This window comes from Schistocerca gregaria, chromosome 3 (genome assembly GCF_023897955.1).
Source record: "Schistocerca gregaria isolate iqSchGreg1 chromosome 3, iqSchGreg1.2, whole genome shotgun sequence".
In the NCBI taxonomy this organism is placed as follows: domain Eukaryota; kingdom Metazoa; phylum Arthropoda; class Insecta; order Orthoptera; family Acrididae; genus Schistocerca; species Schistocerca gregaria.
Genome location: NC_064922.1, coordinates 918,179,600 through 918,201,106, shown reverse-complemented (window position 1 = coordinate 918,201,106; position 21,507 = coordinate 918,179,600). Strand labels below are relative to the sequence as shown.

At 43.3% G+C, this 21,507-nt stretch overlaps 1 protein-coding gene across 1 annotated transcript in view; it reads left to right on the top strand.

The window, feature by feature from the left end:
• LOC126355701 (ice-structuring glycoprotein-like) overlaps positions 1 to 21,507 on the top strand; it is a 45,331-nt gene that overhangs the window by 17,280 nt on the left and 6,544 nt on the right. Inside the window, exon 3 of the mRNA XM_050006070.1 lies at positions 20,936 to 21,079. Within this exon, the coding sequence (XP_049862027.1) occupies positions 20,936 to 21,079 (144 nt within the window). The remainder of the gene's footprint in view (positions 1 to 20,935; positions 21,080 to 21,507) is intronic.

The window sequence follows — 21,507 nt, the reverse complement described above, 5'->3', positions numbered from 1 at the left end:
AGGAAGGCCTGTATAGAACCTGCAATATGCGGTCGCTCATTATCCTGCTGAAATGCAGGGTTTCGCAGGGACCGAATGAAGGGTAGAGCCATGAGACCTAACACATCCGCAATGTAACGTACACTGTTCAAAGTGCCGTCAATGCGAGCAAGAGGTAACCGTGACGTGTAACCAATGGCACCCCATACCATCACGCGGGTGTTACACCAGTATGGCGATGACCAATACACGCTTGCAATGTGCGTTCATCGCGATGTCGCCAAACACGGATGCGACCATTATGATGCTGTAAAACAGAACCTAGATTCATCCGAAAAAATGACGTTTTGCCTTTCGTGCACCCAGGTTCGTCGTTGAGTTCACCATCGCAGGAGCTCCTGTCTGTGATGTAGCGTCAAGTGTAACCGCAGTCATGGTCTCCGAGCTTATAGTCCATGCTCTTGCAAACGTCGTCGAACTGTTCGTGCAAATGGTTGTTGTCTTGCAAACGTCCCCATCTGTTGACTCAGGGATCGAGACGTGGCTCCACGATCCGTTACATGAGGCTACTGAGTTCCAGCACGGCGTACCGTATTACCCTCCGGAACCCACCGATTGCAAATTCTGTTAACTGTCATTGGATCTCGACCAACGCAATCGGCAATGTCGCGATTCGATAAACCGCAATCGCGATAGGCTGCAATCCGACCTTTATCAAAGTCAGAAACGTGGTGTACGCATTTCTCCTCCTTACACGAGGCATCACAACAACGTTTCACCAGGCAACGCCAGTCAACTGCTGTTTGTGTATGACAAATCGGTTGGAAACTTTCCTGACGTCACCACGTTGTAGGTGTCGCCACCGGCGCCAACCTTGTGTGAATACTCTGAAAAGCTAATCATTTGCATATCGCAGCATGTTCTTCCTGTCAGTTAAATTTCGCGTCTTTATCACGTCATCTTCGTGGTGTAGCAATATTAATGGCGAGTAGTGTACTAGGTCTGTTCAAAACATTGCGTAACATTCGTTATTTCGCGCCAATGGTGTGTTGGAGCGAAATACGGTTGATATCACTGCACACACATGTGCTTAATGTCTAAGTGATGCAAGCTGCATTGCTGTATGTCTGTTAGTCGTTGTTCTGTGCTGTACTTAGTAGAACGTTGAGTCGCACAATTTGTGAATTTCGATGTGGCAGAGTTGGAGGAACAACGCATCTGCATAAAAGTTTGCGTGAAACTCAAGAAAAGCTTTACAGAGACACACCAAATGATGCAGGAAGCCTACGGTGATGTGTGCTTAACTCGTACTCGGTGTTGCAAGTGGTTCGCACTGTTTAAAAATGGCCTGACGGAAGTTAAAGATGACCCTCGCCCTTCGACGTCTACTGACGACGCTCATGTCAGGAACACGAGTGCCAATCCAAGACTGACTGTCCGAGAGACTGCAAAAGAATGCAACATTTCGGCTGGATCCTGTCTCGAAATCCTGACGCAGCATCTCGGAATGCATCGTGATACCGCCCAATTCGTCCCACAGCTCATGAGTCAAGTCCAGAAAGACCTTCACCTCTCAATCTGTGATGAGCTTTTGGGCCGCACAAATGAGAGCGAGATGTTCCTTAAAAGAATCATAACTGGTGATGAGACGTGGATCTACGGTTATGATGTTGAGACCAAGGTTCAGATTCCTTAACGGGTAGGGAAACATTCTCCAAGACCAAAAAAAGCCCGTCAGATCAAGTTAAATGTCAAAGACATACTGATATTTTTCTTTGACTCTGAAGGATTAGTTCATCATGAATTCGTGGCACGTAGACAAACTGTTAATCGATGGTATTATCGGGACGTGTTGCGACGTCTACGAGAAAATGTGACAAGGAAACGGCCTGAAATTTGGCGAAACTATTATATGCCTCTTGCATCACGAAAACGCAACTACACATCCATCCCTGTTGGTGCGTGACTGTTGCACAAAAGGCGAAAGCACTGTGCTGCCTCATATTCAATACTCTCTAGATCTGTCCCTAGCGGACATTTCTTTTATTTACAAAGTTGCAAACTCCGTTGAGAAACGAAGACTTGCAACAACAGACAAGATAAAAGAAAATTCGTTGACGGATCTTCGCACGATCTAGCGAGAGGCGTTTCAAGATTGCTTACCGAAGTTGAACTGCGTTGGCAACAGTGTATCAGTTCTGGAGCGAAGTATTTCGAAGCAGACCATGTACAATAAGCAAAAGGTAACCGCAGAAAATTTTTGTGGACAAAGATCCGTAATTTTCTGAACAGACCTCGTACAGACTGGTATTTCACACTATGCGAGTACCATCATTTTAAATATTTAATATTATTGTAGAAATACTATACGGTTTCTTATATGCATACTGTTTTGCTACATAGCAAAATAGGAAAAATTAAGTTTTATTATTGTGCGTCTCTCGGCTGCGGTGGCCAAGCGGTTCTATGCGCTTCAGTCCGGGACCGCGCGGCTGCTACAATCGCAGGTTCGTACCCTGCCTCGGGCATGGATGTGTGTGACGTAATTAGGTTGGTTAGGTTTAAGTAGTTCTAAGTTCTAGGTGACTGATGACCTTAGATGTTAAATTCCATAGTGCTCAGAGCCATTTGAACCATATTGTGCGTCTCCTACTGTCGTCAATCCTGTTACAATCAAAGATAAACTATACAGGTTCAGTGTGGACAACAGTGACTCGTATTAAACGCTTCCCTTTCGTTTTCTGAAGCGCTTCACAATGTGTAAGAGTCAGTTGCATTTCAATCAGTCACGGTACCGATTGCGTCTTGGTTGACATCAAAGCTGAAAATACGTATTTTTATTGCCAGTGCTTTAAGCGCTATTGGTAAAATAGTCCTCGACCACATAGCCTACATCATCTAATAGTTAATTTTACAAAGATTTGTGTTTTGCATTGGTTGTAGGAAGCGCAGCATAGAACGAACTTCAGGTACCTGAAATTAAACATTTCTTACATAAAACTGCACCTGCAACATTCCCGACGAGCCAACTCTAAAAAAGAATTGCCTGGTTCTTCTGTGTTGACGTATTAGGAAAAATCAGGGCTGACGTTGGCGAATCATCTATATGGATTTCTACAGATGAGACGTCGGATGCTGTGTGCTGTTTCATCGCTAATATAAGTGCGGGCCAGTTGGACTCTATGGGTATGTCTAACTCCTAGTTAAGTTAATGTAAACCTCTGGAGACACGAAACAGTTCAACAATCTAGATTAAGACACAAGACAATTACAGACATTGGCTGCAAGTGGCCGTTGATGCAAATCAGTGTGGAAAATTGAAAATTTGTGCCGGACCTGGATTCGAATCCGGGCATCCTGCTAAGTAGGCAGATGCTCTGACCACTGTTTTATATATAAATGTAGCGCCGGGAGTCTCAGACGTCAGCAAGGTAAGGCTGCAGGGGTGACGTAAAGATAGCGCGAAGATAATTGGCGAAGAAGGTTTGATAGCGCGGTCCGTGCTCGTTTTCACTGTGGGCGGTTTGTAGGTACTGCCGGAAGCCAAAGTGTGATTTATCGCCACCAGTATACAGGCAAGTGATCGTCCATCCCTTGACCCACAGGATCAGACAATACGACTGCGTGAAAAAATGGTTCAAATGGCTCTGAGCACCATGGGACTTAACTTCTGAGATCATCAGTCCCTGCCGACCTGGGTGGACAAGCGGTTCCAGGCGCTACAGTCTGGAACCACGCGACCGCTACGGTCGCAGGTTCGAATCCTGCCTCGGGAATGGATGTGTGTGATGTCCTTAGGTTAGTTAGGTTTAAGTAGTTCTAAGTTGAAGGGGACTGATGACCTTAGAAGTTAAGTCCCATAGTGCTCAGAGCCATTTCATCAGTACCCCTTTTTTTTGGTCATCAGTCTACTAACTGGTTAGATGCGACCCGCCACGCATTCCTGTCCTGTGCTATCCTCTTAATCTCAGAGTAGCACTTGCAATCTACGTCCTCAATTATTTGTTTGACGTATTCCAACCTCTGTCTTCCTCTACAGTTTTTGCCCTCTACAGCTCCCTCTAGTACCATGCAAGTCATTCCCTCATGTCTTAGCGCATGTCCTATCATCCTGTCCCTTCTCCTTATCAGTGTTTTCCACACATTCCTTTCCTCTCCGATTCTGCGTAGAATCTCCTCATTCCTTACCTTATCAATCCACCTAATTTTCAACATTCGTCTATACCTCCACATCTCAAATGCTTCGATTCTCTTCTATTCCGGTTTTCCCACAGTCCATGTTTCACTACCATACAATGCTGTACTCTAGACGTACATCCTCAGAAATGTCTTCCTCAAATTAAGGCCGGTATTTGATATTAGTAGACTTCTCTTGGCCAGAAATGCCTTTTCTGCAATAGCGAGTCTGCTTTTGATGTCCTCCTTGCTCCGTCCGTCATTGGTTATTTTACTGCCTAGGTAGCAGAATTCCTTAACTTCATTGACTTCGTGGCCATCAATCCTGATGTTAAGTTTCTCGCTGTTCTCATTTCTACTGCTTCTCATTACCTTCGTCTTTCTCCGATTTACTCTCAAACCATACTTTGTACTCATTAGACTGTTCATTCCGTTCAGCAGATCATTTAATTCTTCTTCACTTTCATTCAGGAAAGCAATGTCATCAGCGAATCGTATCATTGATATCCTTTCACCTTGTATTTTAATTCCACTCCTGAACCTTTCTTTTATTTCCATCATTGCTTCCTCGATGTACAGATTGAAGAGTAGGGGCGAAAGGCTACAGCCTTGTCTTACACCCTTCTTAATACGAACACTTCGTTCTTGATCGTCCACTCTTATTATTCCCTCTTGGTTGTTGTACATATTGTATATGACCCGTCTCTCCCTACAGCTTACCCCTACTTCTTTTAGAATCTTGAACAGCTTGCACCATTTTATATTGTCGAACGCTTTTTCTTTAGCCTTGCTTCCATTATTAGCCGTAACGTCAGAATTGCCTCTCTCGTGCCTTTATTTTTCCTAAAGCCAAACTGATCGTCACCTAGCGCATTCTCAACTTTCTTTTCCATTCTTCTGTATATTATTCTTGTAAGCAGCTTCGATGCATGAGCTGTTAAGCTGATAGTGCGATAATTCCCGCACTTGTCAGCTCTTGCCGTCTTCGGAATTGTGTGGATGATGGTTTTCCGAAAGTCACATGGTATGTCGCCAGACTCATATATTCTACACACCAACGTGAATAGTCGTTTTGTAGCCACTTCCCCTAATGAATTTAGAAATTCTGATGCAATGTTGTCTGTCCCTTCTGCCTTATTTAACCGTAAGTCCTCCAAAGGTCTTTTAGATTCCGATTCTAATACTGGATCCCCTATCTCTTCTAAATCGACTCCTGTTTCTTCTTCTATCACATCAGACAAATCTTCACCCTTATAGAGGCATTCAATGTATTCTTTCCACCTATCTGCTCTCTCCTCTGCATTTAACAGTGGAATTCCCGTTGCACTCTTAATGTTACCACCGTTGCTTTTAATGTCACCAAAGGTTGTTTTGACTTTCCTGTATGCTGAGTCCGTCCTTCCGACAATCATATCTTTTTCGATGTCTTCACATTTTTCCTGCAGACATTTCGTCTTAGCTTCCCTGCACTTCCTATTGATTTCATTCCTCAGCGACTTGTATTTCTGTATTCCTGATTTTCCCGGAACATGTTTGTACTTCTTTCTTCTTTCATCAGTCAACTGAAGTATTTCTTCTGTTACCCATGGTTTCTTTGCAGCTACCTTCTTTGTACCTATGTTTTCCTTCCCAACTTCTGTGATGGCCCTTTTTAGAGATGTCCATTCCTCTTCAACTGTGTTGCCCTCCGCGCTATTCCTTATTTCTGTATCTATAGCGTTAGAGAACTTCAAACGTATCTCGTCATTCCTTAGAACTTCCGTATCCCACTTCTTAGCGTATTGATTCTTCCTGACTAATGTCTTGAACTTCAGCCTACTCTTCATCACTACTATATTGTGATCTGAGTCTATATCTGCTCCTAGGTACGGCTTACAATCCAGTATCTGATTTCGGAATCTCTGTCTGACCATGATGTAATCTAATTGAAATCTTCCCGTATCTCCCAGCCTTTTCCAAGTATACCTCCTCCTCTTGTGATTCTTGAACAGGGTATTCGCTATTGTTAGCTGAAACTTATTACAGAACTCAATTAGTCTTTCTCCTCTTTCATTCCTTGTCCCAAGCCCATATTCTCCTGTAACCATTTCTTCTACTCCTTCCCCTACAACTGCATTCCAGTCGTCCATGACTATTAGATTTTCGTCCCCCTTTACATACTGCGTTACCCTTTCAATATCCTCATACACTTTCTCTATCTGTTCATCTTCAGCTTGCGACGTCGGCATGTATACCTGAACTATCGTTGTCGGTGTTGGTCTGCTGTCGATTCTGATTAGAACAACCCGGTCACTGAACTGTTCATAGTAACACACCCTCTGCCCTACCTTCCTATTCATAACGAATCCTACACCTGTTATGCCATTTTCTGCTGCTGTTGATATAACCCGATACTCATCTGACCAAAAATCCTTGTCTTCCTTCCACTTCAGTTCACTGACCCCTACTATATCTAGATTGAGCCTTTGCATTTCCCTCTTCAGATTTTCTAGTTTCCCTAGCACGTTCAAACTTCTGACACTCCATGCCCCGACTCGTAGAACATTATCCTTTCGTTGATTATTGTCCCCTTAGAACTACTTAAATCTAACTAACCTAAGGACATCACACACATCCATGCCCGAGGCAGGACTCGAACCTGCGACCGTAGCGCCGCTGGTTTCCAGACTGAAGCGCCTAGAATCGCTCGGCCACAACGGCCAGCATGTGCATGGTAGTCATGTACAAAGACGCCCCTGAGAATCGCACATTGATATTTCCCGTCTAGGCCTCCCCACTTGCAGGGGGTGAGTGTTTAAAGAGCATACCGACCGCAAGAAAATATCGGATTGCGCTGTTGAAGCTGAGCGCATTAGCTGTTGTGCATTGGGAGTACCTATGAAGTGTGGACCATCTTGGAGGCCACACGCTGATTGAGGTATTCGATACGTTGTCCCTTAAGGAGATTTTGTCGCACTGCAGTACGGATAATTTGGAGAGTACGTCGAGAATTGATGGCAACGGACAGACGCACGGTAGAGGTGAAAATGATACCAAGTTACCCTAAATTCCGTACGCAAGGGAGAGAGGCCGAGTCCAATGGGCATCACCGACGATTTAGCCACTGTCCGCTGCAGTTCCATACGTTGATATCAAATCGAGTACAATCTGTGTTCGCTCCGCGACTGGACAAAGAGGACGAGGTCGTTCGCATGCGCTGTCGCAAAGTGACACCAGAAAGGTGGGCCGTCAATCTCTCGACAAGTGGCTCCAGGTTTAAGGCATAAAAAAGTGTTGAAATTGGGCAACATTGCCTTATTGGTGCGGCGTGTGGTTACTGGTCCCGCCACATAGCCAATGACGTGCAGGCGCCGGATGATAGCAAAAAGGGGAGGGGGATGGAAAACGTACTCGATGTGGTATGGCGAATAGAAAAAGTTGCCGCACTTTATTGAATGCTTTGCCAAAATCAACCGTCGCAGTACGGAGTCTGCACGCCGCTTTCAGTGCGACGAAATCGCGACATTCCTCTGTGGTCATGCAGAACGCAATGGAGTATCTTTCTGCAACATGTCGCCAGGAATCGTGCAAGCATTTCATAGTGCGTGTTAAGCAGAGCTTGGGGGCGGTAATGTATTGTCGTCGCTCCCGGTTTCCATTGCTAAGCCATGTGGCCATAATAGTTATTACGACTAGTGTACTATCCTAGTACGCCTCCCGTCAGGCCTAAATTTGCAACTTATCCACACACAGCTAATATAGTGCCCCTTGCCCATCATTCTCATTACTTTCGGCATCTCGCCGCTTCCCGCAAGACTTCGAGCTTGGTGTGCATCTGCACTGAGGAATTCATTGGCCGTCATCGCCGTAATTTTATACATTTGGTTCTTTCGGACAGTCCCGCACAATTTTCAGCTTTCCCAAATTAATGTCCGCTCGCAGTCGGTGTCTGTAATTACCTTGTGTCGTATTTCAAAATAGCTGCTGGATCAAAACATGGTGTCTGTTCTTTCAAACGTGTTCGAAAGAACACCATATACAGGTTGGTCCATTGATCGTGATGAAAAAAGTGGTCCAACTAAAACATTCATATTTCTTTACGTACTACACGAATATGTAATAAAAAATGTGGGTTCCTATTTAAAAAAACGCAGTTGATATCCGTTTGACCTATGGCAGCGCCATCTAGCGGGCCATCCATAACGCCATCTGGTTTCCCCCTTCAAGCTAGACGAGTTTCGCTCTTTGTAGTTTTTTCGTTTGATGCTTGTTTCGTGAGATATTTGGCCCGGTCACTATCAATGGACCACCCTGTACACACACACACACACACACACACACACACATATATATATATATATATATATATATATATATATATATATATATATATATATATGATTTACTAAAGATGGACTTACGATAATATAGCCACATGGCATATAAGAAGAGAGGACCCTATTGATGTATGAATACACAGGTGCATCTCTACACATGTTAAAAGTGGCGAAATTGCTTAAGGTGTGTCATCCAATTAGTGCATGTTACATGTACGGCTCATGGACTGCAGCCAGTGCCAGAACAGACATCAGTTCCCAGAAATAAGTACACTGATATCAGCAACGAAGAAGGTTTTCTTGAATTGCCCTTATCGTGTACAATACTACAAGCAGCGGCTATTTAACGAACCACTGCTTCGAGAGCCAGTGGTAACAAGATGGGCAACATGGACTGAAGCTGTGATATTCTATAGTAAGCACTTTGCAGCTGTGAAGTCTGCGATGGAAGACTTTTCTTCCGATCCTGCAGTGCCTGCGAGTGAATCCTTGTCAGCATTTGACAGCTGTAAAGTGGTCAGTTCAGTTTCATACGCCGTAAGTTACTTCAGCTGGCTTTCCTACTCCACTAAGCAAATTAAGGCTTCAGGTATGCCTACGCAAAAATCCATAACAATAATGTGGGATACAGTTGGGAAAGTCTGGGTTGTTGTAGGTGAAGTGAGTGGTGACGTTTCCAGTAAACTGCACTCTACGCTGAATGTAAAGCTTGGATACTCATATCGTGTTATTTTGTCCCGCTTATTTAATGGTGGTATTGTAGAACCCCCTGAGAATATTATTTGTAGCACAATGATTCTGTATAAATACGTACCGTTGACTTTTTGCGAGGTTTTGCGGTCTTTCCGCATTTATCAAAACTTATTGTCAGAGAGAAGACTGTGCAAGGCAAAAGAACATTTAGAAACATGTTTATAATCAATGGGGCATCCCGTTACAGTGCGACTAAGATGTTCAAAATACGAGCTCCAACTAACTGTGATATTTGGCTAGCCTGCCTATGAACGTACGTTTTCAAGCAATAAAATAATACTGGATTTGACGTATAATTGCATCATTGTATATTATTCACACATTCCACCAATTTTGGTTACATATTTATGTGCACATTCCTTAATTTTCCATTACATAGAAACGGGGCTCTACTTGCAAAGAAATGTATTTATGTTCTGTACAGTGGAGAGAATGTTTGCTCATTTTGGAACAAATACTTCCATTTCTGTGGTCAGATGGTCGTCCTTAGTTTGAGTTAGAGTGTTGATACGAAAGCTAGACTTTATTTAGATTGAGAATATTTTGTTTCCTTCTCAAGTTGTATGGAACAGTCTTAGTGAAAGGCGCTTAGTCACGAAGCTAGTTACTGCGACTACTGCAAAAAATGGAAGGTAATATTTGTGCAGGAATTTACAAGTAAGTAACACTACAGAGAAAAGGCATCTAAAGTGCAGCGAGGAACGCCTACACAGAAAAAAAAACATGGTTGGTGCCACACTGCAGGTTTGGTATATAACACTGTAACATATTTGGTTCTTGGACCCACATCCTTATTCCCCTGTATCACAGCTCAGTTGAGCGTATATACAGTAGGGAACGATGGATGCTGCTATCCGGTTATAGCAGCAGTCAGAAACTACCAGCATGCGTATTCAAATACACAGAAATTTAAACATGCAGAAGACTGCACTGCGGTCGGCAACGACTATGTAAGACAACAAGTGTCTCGCGCAGTTGTTAGATCGGTTACTGCTGCTGCAATGACGGGTTATCAAGATTTAAGTGAGTTTGAATGTGGTGTTACAGCCAGTGCACGAGCTATGAGAAACAGCATCTCCGAGGTAGCGCTGAAGTGGGGGTTTTCCCGTACAACCATTTCACGAGTGTGCCTTGAACATGAGGAATCCGGTAAAACATCAAATGTCCGACATTGCTGCGGCCGGAAAAAGATCCTGCAAGAACGGAACCAACAACAACTGAAGAGAATCGTTCAACGTGACGGAAGTGCAACCCTTCCGCAGACTGTACCAGATTTCAGTCCTGGGCCAGTGTGCCAACCATTCAACGAAAAATCATCAATGTTGGCTTTCGGATCCGAGGGCCCACTCATGTACTCTTGATGACTGGACGACACAAAGTCTTAGCCTCGCCTGGGCCCGTCAACATTGGACTGTCGATTACTGGAAACATGTTGCCTGGTCGGTCGAGTCTCGTTTCAGATTGTATCAAGCGGATGGAAATGTGCGGGTATGGACACAACCTCATGAATCAATGGACCATGCATGCCAGCAGGGGACTGTTCAAACTGGTGGAGGCTCTGTAATGATGTGGAGCGCGTGCAGTTGGAGTGACATGGAACCCCTGATATGTGATGTTCAGAAGAGGTCTCCACCCCCTAATACTCTTACGGATTTATGGACAGCCCTCCAGGATTCATGGTGTCAGTTCCCCCCAACACTACTTCAGTCCATGCCACGTCGTGTTGCGGCACTTCCGCGAGCTCGCCCTACACGATATTAGGTAAGTGTACCAGTTTCCTTCACTCTTCAGTCTACATACGCGCAGTAGAGCTCTGTATTGCCCCATAAACGAATTATTAATAGTCTTACCAAAGTTTTGGGGAGATTTCCCGCGTACGGTAAATCTGGGAATGTAATACCCTCCCAGTTATTCCCAAGTTGTCATCCACTCTTCCCGTACATAACTGTCGCTGGGACTTAGATGAAAAGATGCTATCTCAGCGACGGTCCATACCTGGGACAGTTATCCCTGCTCTTCAGGGTAAGGAATGAACAATATAAAAAGATGTCTACACATCAGTGGGTGTCAAGCAGGTACACTTCATGACATGTGGAGTCAAGTCCTCAGTTTTTTCTCTCTTTAATACACGATTCACGCATACTCAAAAGCTGCATCCGGGTTTGAATTTGATAGTGGAGAATCGTTACAAATTAAAATTATTCCTATCCCCTGGCATCACGAAGGTTTTCGAGAGGTTTTCCTTTCTAGTTAGGCAGATCCATAACTGAAAATACCGTCCCAGTATTCCCAACTGAGTATTTCTCTGGCCCACTATAAGTCCTATGAGGTCCTTTTGCGAACAAAGTCGTCTACACCACTTAACAGATGTTTATTTGTTATGTCGATTTATCTACTGCCATTATCAGATAAAGACGTAGAACTCGTAAAATATCCATACGATTACATTAAAATCGTTTCTGTTGCGCATCATGGATTTCGAAAAAGGCGTGAACTTTAGGTTCTGATTCAAGTTGCAAAAAAGTGACAAAGAAACTCACAAAACGTTGAAAGTGGCGTATGGTGATAACGCTGTAACTCCGAAGTTTAGAAGTGGTAAAAGAGATTTAAAAGCGACGTTCTGGACGTCCATTAATCTCAAAAACAGAGGAAAACGTACAAAACGTCGCCAAAATTGTTTTTGAAACAGGTGGATATCTATTCAAGAGCGTGCCGAATAACGTAGCATCTTGTACGGGTCCTTGCAAAGCATATTAACCGATAATTTGCAAATGAGACGAATGAGTGGAAAATGTATTCTCACACTTTTGAATGATGAGTAGAAGGAAAATCGTGTGTCACTTTGCACGGGGTTGAAGGATCATCTTCATTCAGATCCGGATTTCATATCTAAAATTGTAACAAGAGACGTAACTTAGGTCTATGGATATGAAACTGAGACCAGTGAAAAACCAGCGTGTCTCCTCGTCCTAAAAAGGCATCTCAATCAAAATCGAATATCAAAGTCATGCTCACTTTCGATATGATCGGCACAGTGTGACCAAAGTTCGTCCCAAGGGAACAACTGTAAACAGAGAATTTTACAAGGGTGTACTGCAACGTTTGCGAAACGATGCACGAAGAAAGAGAACAGAAAAATGGGCCAATTGCTTTCTTCTTCATCACAAAGTGCTGTGCCACACCTCGCTTTCGATCTACGACTTTTTGGCCGTAGAAAGTGTTCCTGTCTGCAAACATCCGCCTTACTCATCAGATTTAATGCCACGTGACTTACGGCTCGATCCAAAAATTAAAACCACGCTTAAAGGAAAACAATTTGACACCATTTCTGACACTAAAGAGAGCCCCGACAGAGCAGTTGCACGCCCTTCCAAAAGCAGCCTTCCATAGATCCTTCCAGTGGTGGATTCAGCGTTGGAATAAGTGCTGAGCTAGCCAAGGGCAGTATTTTGGACGGGATAGAATCAAATTTCATTTTACTTTTTACTTTCTTTCTAATAAAATTATTCGCGGTGTTTTTATCACACTTTGCATTAATGCGATCACCGGCGAGCGTCCGTGACTCGGTGCATACTTCAAGCAGCCATTTCCATGGTTACCCGATTTTGAACAGAAATTCGCCACTGAAATAGAAGGAGTTTTTCAGGAGAAATGTTATTCAATTAGATTTAAAACTTGCTCCGCTACCTGTCAGACATTATGTGTTATTGGAAAAATGATCGAAAACTTTTGTTACTGCATATTGAACTCCTTTTTGACTACTGACAGCTTTAACAATGGGTAATACAGGTCATTTTTCCCTCTAGTGTTGTAGGCATGGACCACACTGTTCTTCCCAAATTGTACTGGATTATTTATGACGAATTTCATTAACGAATTATAAAATAAATAAATAAAATAAATAAGATAAAATATTAATTTATTATTATGTATTACAGCGATTGGTTGTAATTAATGTTTGCTTATCTGGAACGTAGACGTTTAATTATTTGGCATCAGACCCTTGACAATGACTTTTTCGTAAATGCAATGTTATTCGTAGTTGACCGTGTAATATCACTCAAATAATCGGACTTCGTATTTAAATCGTGTCCAAAGACTGCTGCGGTAGGTGCGGACTCAAAATCTAAATGTCAATATTAGAATAATTTGCCAGCCATGTCAATACGTCGTACAGAGGTGACTGTCTACTAAACATAAAAAAGTTCACACAGTTAGTTAAATCGGATATATTCAGCGAATAAGCCTATAGTTACATAATTCAACTTACTTTCATAAATATAAATTCTTTACAGAATCGAGTGTCTAATAAGATAGCAACTCGCAGTGTTCTTATATACACTCCTGGAAATTGAAATAAGAACACCGTGAATTCATTGTCCCAGGAAGGGGAAATTTTATTGACACATTCCTGGGGTCAGATACATCACATGATCACACTGACAGAACCACAGGCACATAGACACAGGCAACAGAGCATGCACAATGTCGGCACTAGTACAGTGTATATCCACCTTTCGCAGCAATGCAGGCTGCAATTCTCCCATGGAGACGATCGTAGAGATGCTGGATGTAGTCCTGTGGAACGGCTTGCCATGCCATTTCCACCTGGCGCCTCAGTTGGACCAGCGTTCGTGCTGGACGTGCAAACCGCGTGAGACGACGCTTCATCCAGTCCCAAACATGCTCAATGGGGGACAGATCCGGAGATCTTGCTGACCAGGGTAGTTGACTTACACCTTCTAGAGCACGTTGGGTGGCACGGGATACATGCAGACGTGCATTGTCCTGTTGGAACAGCAAGTTCCCTTGCCGGTCTAGGAATGGTAGAACGATGGGTTCGATGACGGTTTGGATGTACCGTGCACTATTCAGTGTCCCCTCGACGATCACCAGAGGTGTACGGCCAGTGTAGGAGATCGCTCCCCACACCATGATGCCGGGTGTTGGCCCTGTGTGCCTCGGTCGAATGCAGTCCTGATTGTGGCGCTCACCTGCACGGCGCCATACACGCATACGACCATCATTAGCACCAAGGCAGAAGCGACTCTCATCGCTGAAGACGACACGTCTCCATTCGTCCCTCCATTCACGCCTGTCGCGACACCACTGGAGGCGGGCTGCACGATGTTGGGGCGTGAGCGGAAGACGGCCTAACGGTGTGCGGGACCGTAGCCCAGCTTCATGGAGACGGTTGCGAATGGTCCTCGCCGATACCCCAAGAGCAACAGTGTCCCTAATTTGCTGGGAAGTGGCGGTGCGGTCCCCTACGGCACTGCGTAGGATCCTACGGTCTTGGCGTGCATCCGTGCGTCGCTGCGGTCCGGTCCCAGGTCGACGGGCACGTGCACCTTCCGCCGACCACTGGCGACAACATCGATGTACTGTGGAGACCTCACGCCCCACGTGTTGAGCAATTCGGCGGTACGTCCACCCGGCCTCCCGCATGCCCACTGTACGCCCTACATCTACATCTACATCCATACTCCGCAAGCCACCTGACGGTGTGTGGCGGAGGGTACCCTGAGTACCTCTATCGGTTCTCCCTTCTATTCCAGTCTCGTATTGTACGTGGAAAGAAGGACTGTCGGTATGCTTCTGTGTGGGCTCTAATCTCTCTGATTTTATCCTCATGGTCTCTTCGCGAGATATACGTAGGAGGGAGCAATATACTGCTTGACTCTTCGGTGAAGGTATGTTCTCGAAACTTTAACAAAAGCCCGTACCGAGCTACTGAGCGTCTCTCCTGCAGAGTCTTCCACTGGAGTTTATGTATCATCTCCGTAACGCTTTCGCAATTACTAAATGATCCTGTAACGAAGCGCGCTGCTCTGTGTTGGATCTTCTCTATCTCTTCTATCAACCCTACCTGGTGCGGATCCCACACTGCTGAGCAGTATTCAAGCATTGGGCGAACAAGCGTACTGTAACCTACTTCCTTTGTTGTCGGATTGCGTTTCCTTAGGATTCTTCCAATGTATCTCAGTCTGGCATCTGCTTTACCAACGATCAACTTTATATGATCATTCCATTTTAAATCACTCCTAATGCGTACTCCCAGATAATTTATGGAATTAACTGCTTCCAGTTGCTGACCTGCTATTTTGTAGCTAGATGATAAGGGACCTATCTTTCTATGTATTCGCATCACATTACACTTGTCTACATTGAGATTCAATTGCCATTCCGTGCACCATGCGTCAATTCGCTGCAGATCCTCCTGCATTTCAGTACAATTTTCCATTGTTGCAACCTCTCGATACACCACAGCATCATCTGCAAAAAGCCTCAGTGACTTCCGATGTCATCCACCAGGTCATTTATATATATTGTGAATAGCAACGGTCCTATGACACTCCCCTGCGGCACACCTGAATTCACTCTTACTTCGGAAGACTTCTCTCCATTGAGAATGACATGCTGCATTCTGTTATCTAGGAACTCCTCAATCCAATCACACAATTGATCTGATAGTCCGTATGCTCTTACTTTGTTCATTAAACGACTGTGGGGAACTGTGTCAAACGCCTTCCGGAAGTCAAGAAACACGGCATCTACCTTTGAACCCGTGTCTAAGGCCCTCTGAGTCTCGTGGACGAATAGCGCGAGCTGGGTTTCACACGACCGTCTTTTTCGAAACCCATGCTGATTCCTACAGAGTAGATTTCTAGTCTCCAGAAAAGACACTATACTCGAACATAATACGTGTTCCAAAATTCTACAACTAGTCGACGTTAGAGATATAGGTCTATAGTTCTGCACATCTGTTCGACGTCCCTTCTTGAAAACGGGGATGACCTGTGCCCTTTTCCAATCCTTTGGAACGCTTCGCTCTTCTAGAGATCTACGGCACACCCTCGCTCAAAGTCCGTCAACTGCACATACGGTTCACGTCCACGCTGTCGTGGCATGTTACCAGTGTTAAAGACTGCGATGGAGCTCCGTATGCCACGGCAAACTGGCTGACACTGACGGCGGCGGTGCACAAATGCTGCGCAGCTAGCGCCATTTGACGGCCAACACCGCGGTTCCTGGTGTGTCCGCTGTGCCGTGCGTGTGATCATTGCTTGTACAGCCCTCTCGCAGTGTCCGGAGCAAGTATGGTGGGTCTGACACACCGGTATCAATGTGTTCTTTTTTCCATTTCCAGGAGTGTAACATCAAATATGGCGGTGTGTCAGTTAATAAAATATACATGCTTCCAGCACCAGTTCTTCTGCTCGACCCCCATCTTCTTAAAGAAACATAAGAGTGTCGTAATTGTAATTTGTTGTATCACCGAATAAATGGTTCGTTTTTTTGGGATAAAATTCTGAAATTGCCTGTGTTTTATTAAGCTTTCTTCTTCCTTTGCATTGTGATATAGATTTGTTCCACTGTAATTACTGTAATGTTCAGATGGCGAGCAATTACGGCCGGCCGCGGTGGTCTAGCGGTTCTAGGCGCACAGTCCGGAACCGCGCGACTGCTACGGTCGCAGGCTCGAATCCTGCCTTGGGCATGGATGTGTGTGATGTTCTTAGGTTAGTTAGGTTTAAGTAGTTCTAAGTTCTAGGGGACTGATGACCAAAGAAGTTAAGTCCCATAGTGCTCAGAGCCATTTGAACTATTTTTTTAGTAATTACGATAATGTTGCTGTGGTTTACCATGATAATAGCTTGTGTTTGTTGTTGCACGACGTGGTATGTGTTGTTGTCGTGGTGTGTTTTGTTCTTGTGTGTTTGTCGTGTGAGGTATGTGTGCGTCATACTCGTATGTACATTGGTTTCTGATCTGTACATTTTGACTGATATTTTCGTTACATTCAGACTGGGGTTGATCGGTGAATTGTGTCGTTGGTGCAGTGACAGACTGTACTGCGTCACTAATCAGCTGTTTGTTATTAGTGATTTATTCCGCTACGGAGTCGTGCACAATTGTTGGTAAATTTTCACTTATGCATCTATCAAAATGTTTGTTTTTTTCTCTACCCAATCATGAAATTCTTTATTAATATTTTGAAAATGAGCTGTGGCATCAGATTGTAATCTGTCATTCAGGTGTTGTTCAACATCGTCAAATTTGTTCTGCACGTCAGTAATTCGTTTTTCAAGGTAGTCATGTACTGTAGGATATGTTTGAATTTGTCCAGTAAGAGCTTCACACGTGACATTAAGGTTTTTTACTTGTGTCTGTAAAAGTGCTACGTCATTTGTAGTCTTTTCTTGTATTGTATTAAGCTTGGAAAATTTCGCACTGAGTTCAGTCATCTGTTTGGTCAGTGTGGCGTCTATAAGTTCCACACGTTTACATAAAGTGTCATTACATGTCTTGATTGCTATGAGATCAGATTTAATTTCGTCATTTTGTGTCTTTAAGGTTGCCATATTTCATGCGTTTTGTTTCATTAGCATTTGTAACATGTTGGCAATGTTTACTGTTTGCAAGGTCACTACCCCCGCCGCATCATTAGACGTGAAGTCATGTAGTAACATGAGCTCTGACTGAGACTTTGAAATTTTTGTGGTGGACGGCTTATTGTCAAAATTTCCGTTAACACTTGCGTCAATATTTGATGAATCGTCACTACCGGTTGCTGTCGTAAAGCCATTTTCAAACATTTGTCTCGCGTCCGAGTCGTATTGCGTCTGAATAGTATGTCTTTGCTGTTCCATCTTTGCGTATTGTTTTCTAGTTATGACCATGCTTCAAGAAAATAAAGTTTGACACTGGCTTTAAAATAAAATGCAGTTGAATATAAATCGATCGTAGCAACAATGGATGTTTGTTAATTTAAAAATGTAAACTGAATAACGGATTATTCTTAATGGCTGAAGGCCATGTTACAACTATCGTACAGAAGTCGGCCATATTGCACACTCGTGTATTGGTATTAATGCAGAAGTTATTGTTTAAGGAAAAGCACTGAGAATGAAATTTATCACTGAAAACTGCTACGCGCGAAAGAAATACTACAGAATCTACTGAAGAGCTAATACACTGAATTATGCGTCTGGTCAAGCCTGCCAATGCAAAGATGCTGCGTCTTACCTTATTTTGCTGGAAGCTTCGTTGCGTCATCCCGCAGAATTTTAGAATTGGAAATATCTACAGACTTTTGTTATTTCTCATATATTCAAGTCCAGGTCCAGAAAGTTGATTTTTCATATGAAACAAAGAGAACAATGTAACAAATGACAAAATAACAAGTCCTGTCACGGCCGCCAATATAAAATAAATAAATAAAATAAAATATTAATTTATTATTATGTATTATAGTGATTGGTAGTAACTAATATTTGCTTATCTGGAACGTGGACGTTTAATTATTTGGCATCAGACGCTTGACAATGGCTTTTTCGTAAATGCAATGTTATTCGTAGTTGACCGTGAAATAAGACTCAAATAATCGGACTTTGTATTTAAATCGTTTCCAAAGACTGCTGCGGTAGGTGCGGACTCAAAATCTAAATGTCAATATTAGAATAATTTGCTAGCCATGTCGATACGTCATACAGAGGTGACTGTCTACTAAACATAAAAAAGTTTACACTGTTAGTTAAATCAGATAAATTCAGCGAATTTGCCTACAGTTACATAATTCAACTTACTTTCATAAATATAAATATTTCACAGAATCGAGTGCCTAGTAAGATTGCAACTCGCACTGTTCTTATATAAAATCAAATATGGTGGTGTGCCAGTTAATAAAATATACGTGCTTCCCGCACCAGTTCTTCTGCTCGACCCCCTTCTTCTTAAAGAAACATAAGAGTGTCGTAATTATATTTTATTTTATCAGTGGTATAGCGCTGCAGTTCTGCGCCATAGGCTTTATTTATTTGTCAGAGATTAATTATTTAACTAAGGTTTCGCGTTTCCGAGGAAACTCACGCACAGCATGCAAATGTGCCTTTATAGAATGTACGTATTGTGACGACGCAGTTATAGTGCCTAGCTCCTTGAATAACTACCACATGACGTTCGTGGGTGAACACCACATATTATTTACCCTATAAAATTTTCTGTAGGACGTTATTGATTGGAAATATGCAAAATACATCAGGAGATTGATACAGTTGTTTCCAAGATTACCAATTATACGAAGAGTAGAAGCAGCTGAACTTGGTGGAGAAGCTCAGAAATATGCTTCTTCCAGTTTAAGTTTTCATCAACATGTATACCCCATATACTGACTCTCGCTCAGGTGCTACATCAATTGTTAGTATGACTCTATTTGTTGTACAGAACTGAATGTAGTTTGTTTCATCAAAATTTAAAGTCCATTTTCAGATAACTATTTAACAATTATTTGGAAAATATCATTTACCAACTCTTCAGATGCTTTGTCTTCAATGGGATTCAAAGTAACACTAGTGTCGTCTGCAAAAAGAACCAATTTTGCTCGTTCAGTGTTGAGTGCAAGGTGATTCACATATGTAAGGAATAGGGGTAGACCCAAAACTGAACCCTATGGGACTCTCTTTGTGATAAATATTTTCTTTTTTCTTTTTTTTGCGGTACCTACAATTCTCTACCTTACCGACATTCTCTGAATCATTCACCACAGCCTGTTTGTTACGTATGATTCAAACTGACTGTGCATAAAGCCATCACTTTGTAATGGTTCTTTATTTACGTGACCATTAAGGCACTTCAACCCCAATTCTCGATACCAGTAATATCGTACTACTTTCCTGCGAAGTAAGAGACATATTTTTGTGACAATATTCACATTTGGCTTTATTAATTATAGGTACTCCGATGTATTGATATATTACAGTGATATGGTTCTTGTATGTATTCATTTCTGTGAGACTGTCATAATCTTTGACTTACTTGTAACCGTTTTGGCGCGAATGCTCACAGAGCAGTCTTTGTTTCACTTTGCAGAACTTAACTTGTTATTTTCGCCTTGGAAAAAGGAACAGTCAAGTCTTGTGTTTGGTTAAACTGGAAATTAAATATAAGAAGATTGATACAAAACTGTTTTCTTGATGATGTGACAACTGAGAAGAAGTATATGTGAATTTACAAGAAGTTTAATGAAAATGTGGATCGTGAACACCAAGTTAAATATTATTTCCACCATACCACTGTTCCGATCTGGGATTGTTTGATAATTAAGAATTTCCTGAAAAACGCATTTGTTAGCTCTTAAAATATTGCTAAAATACAGAGCTGGACCTTCTAGCAGTCCAAGTGGAATCACCCTAGAATCAACAAGAAGAGCCATAACAAATTCGACGAAATCTACGTGGGTATCCGTTCAAGATAAGTGCTAAAATTAATGACTTTTTTACAGTGACTTGATTATTTCCTTTCTGACGATACCATCCACAGTCAATAACTTTGTTGTTACCTGATAAAGCGAACATATGCTGCGTGAGCAACATTATTAATCTGATTTCTAACGTACTTTGCAAGTGGTGGTATTGTTACAACTTCCATAAAAGTAAAGTTTTTCTAAGCACATGATTTACACTGTCAAAAGCTTTGGAAAGTCACAAAAACACCAAGAGGCTAAGACGTATTAGTGTTTGAGGCTTGCTCTGTGTGATGAGTGAATGGAATAAGGTGCTGGCGTGCACGTACGGAGAAGTACCGGCTGGTCTGCCCGCCAGACTGCGGCTCGCGGGGGCAGCGCCTCGTCCCCTGCAGCGTCGCGACTCTCGGGATGATGTCTCTGGGGGGACCTCGAGGCCACCAGAGGACGAGTTGGACCGGGCCAGAGCCGGCCGGGCCGCCAGGGCGTGGCAAGGCCGCCGGCAGAGGCGCGTGCGTATATAAGGGCGCGGCGCGCATCTGCAAGCCACAGGTCTTCTGCGAGTGCCGGCCACACACCACCAGCAGCGCATCCAGCCATGAGGTTCCTCGTAAGTACAAGCCCCGATCTCGCTTAGTCGGGGGACTCCTCTCGTGGGCCATAGTTTGGTCCATACCACACCCTATGCAAGTTTACCGGAGCACGGTTTCTTCTCATGCGATATCCTGCGATGAAGGGCAACAGGCAAATTCCATACTGTTATACTTCCCAAAACGGTTTGACACGTCGTCCCACTGCAGACCGTTAATGAACGTCCGAGCACACGGACTACATGACTAGCTCGGACACTTCTTAAGTAATAGAACCCAGTACGTTGCCCACTACGGCGAGTGTTCACCAGAGATGAAGATATCGTCAGGAGTGTCCCATGGAAGTCTGATAGGACCGCTTTCATTCTCTCTACATTTAAATGGTATGATGGATAGGATAAGCAGCAATCTGCGGCTGTTTGCTGATGACGCTGCAGTATACGGGAAA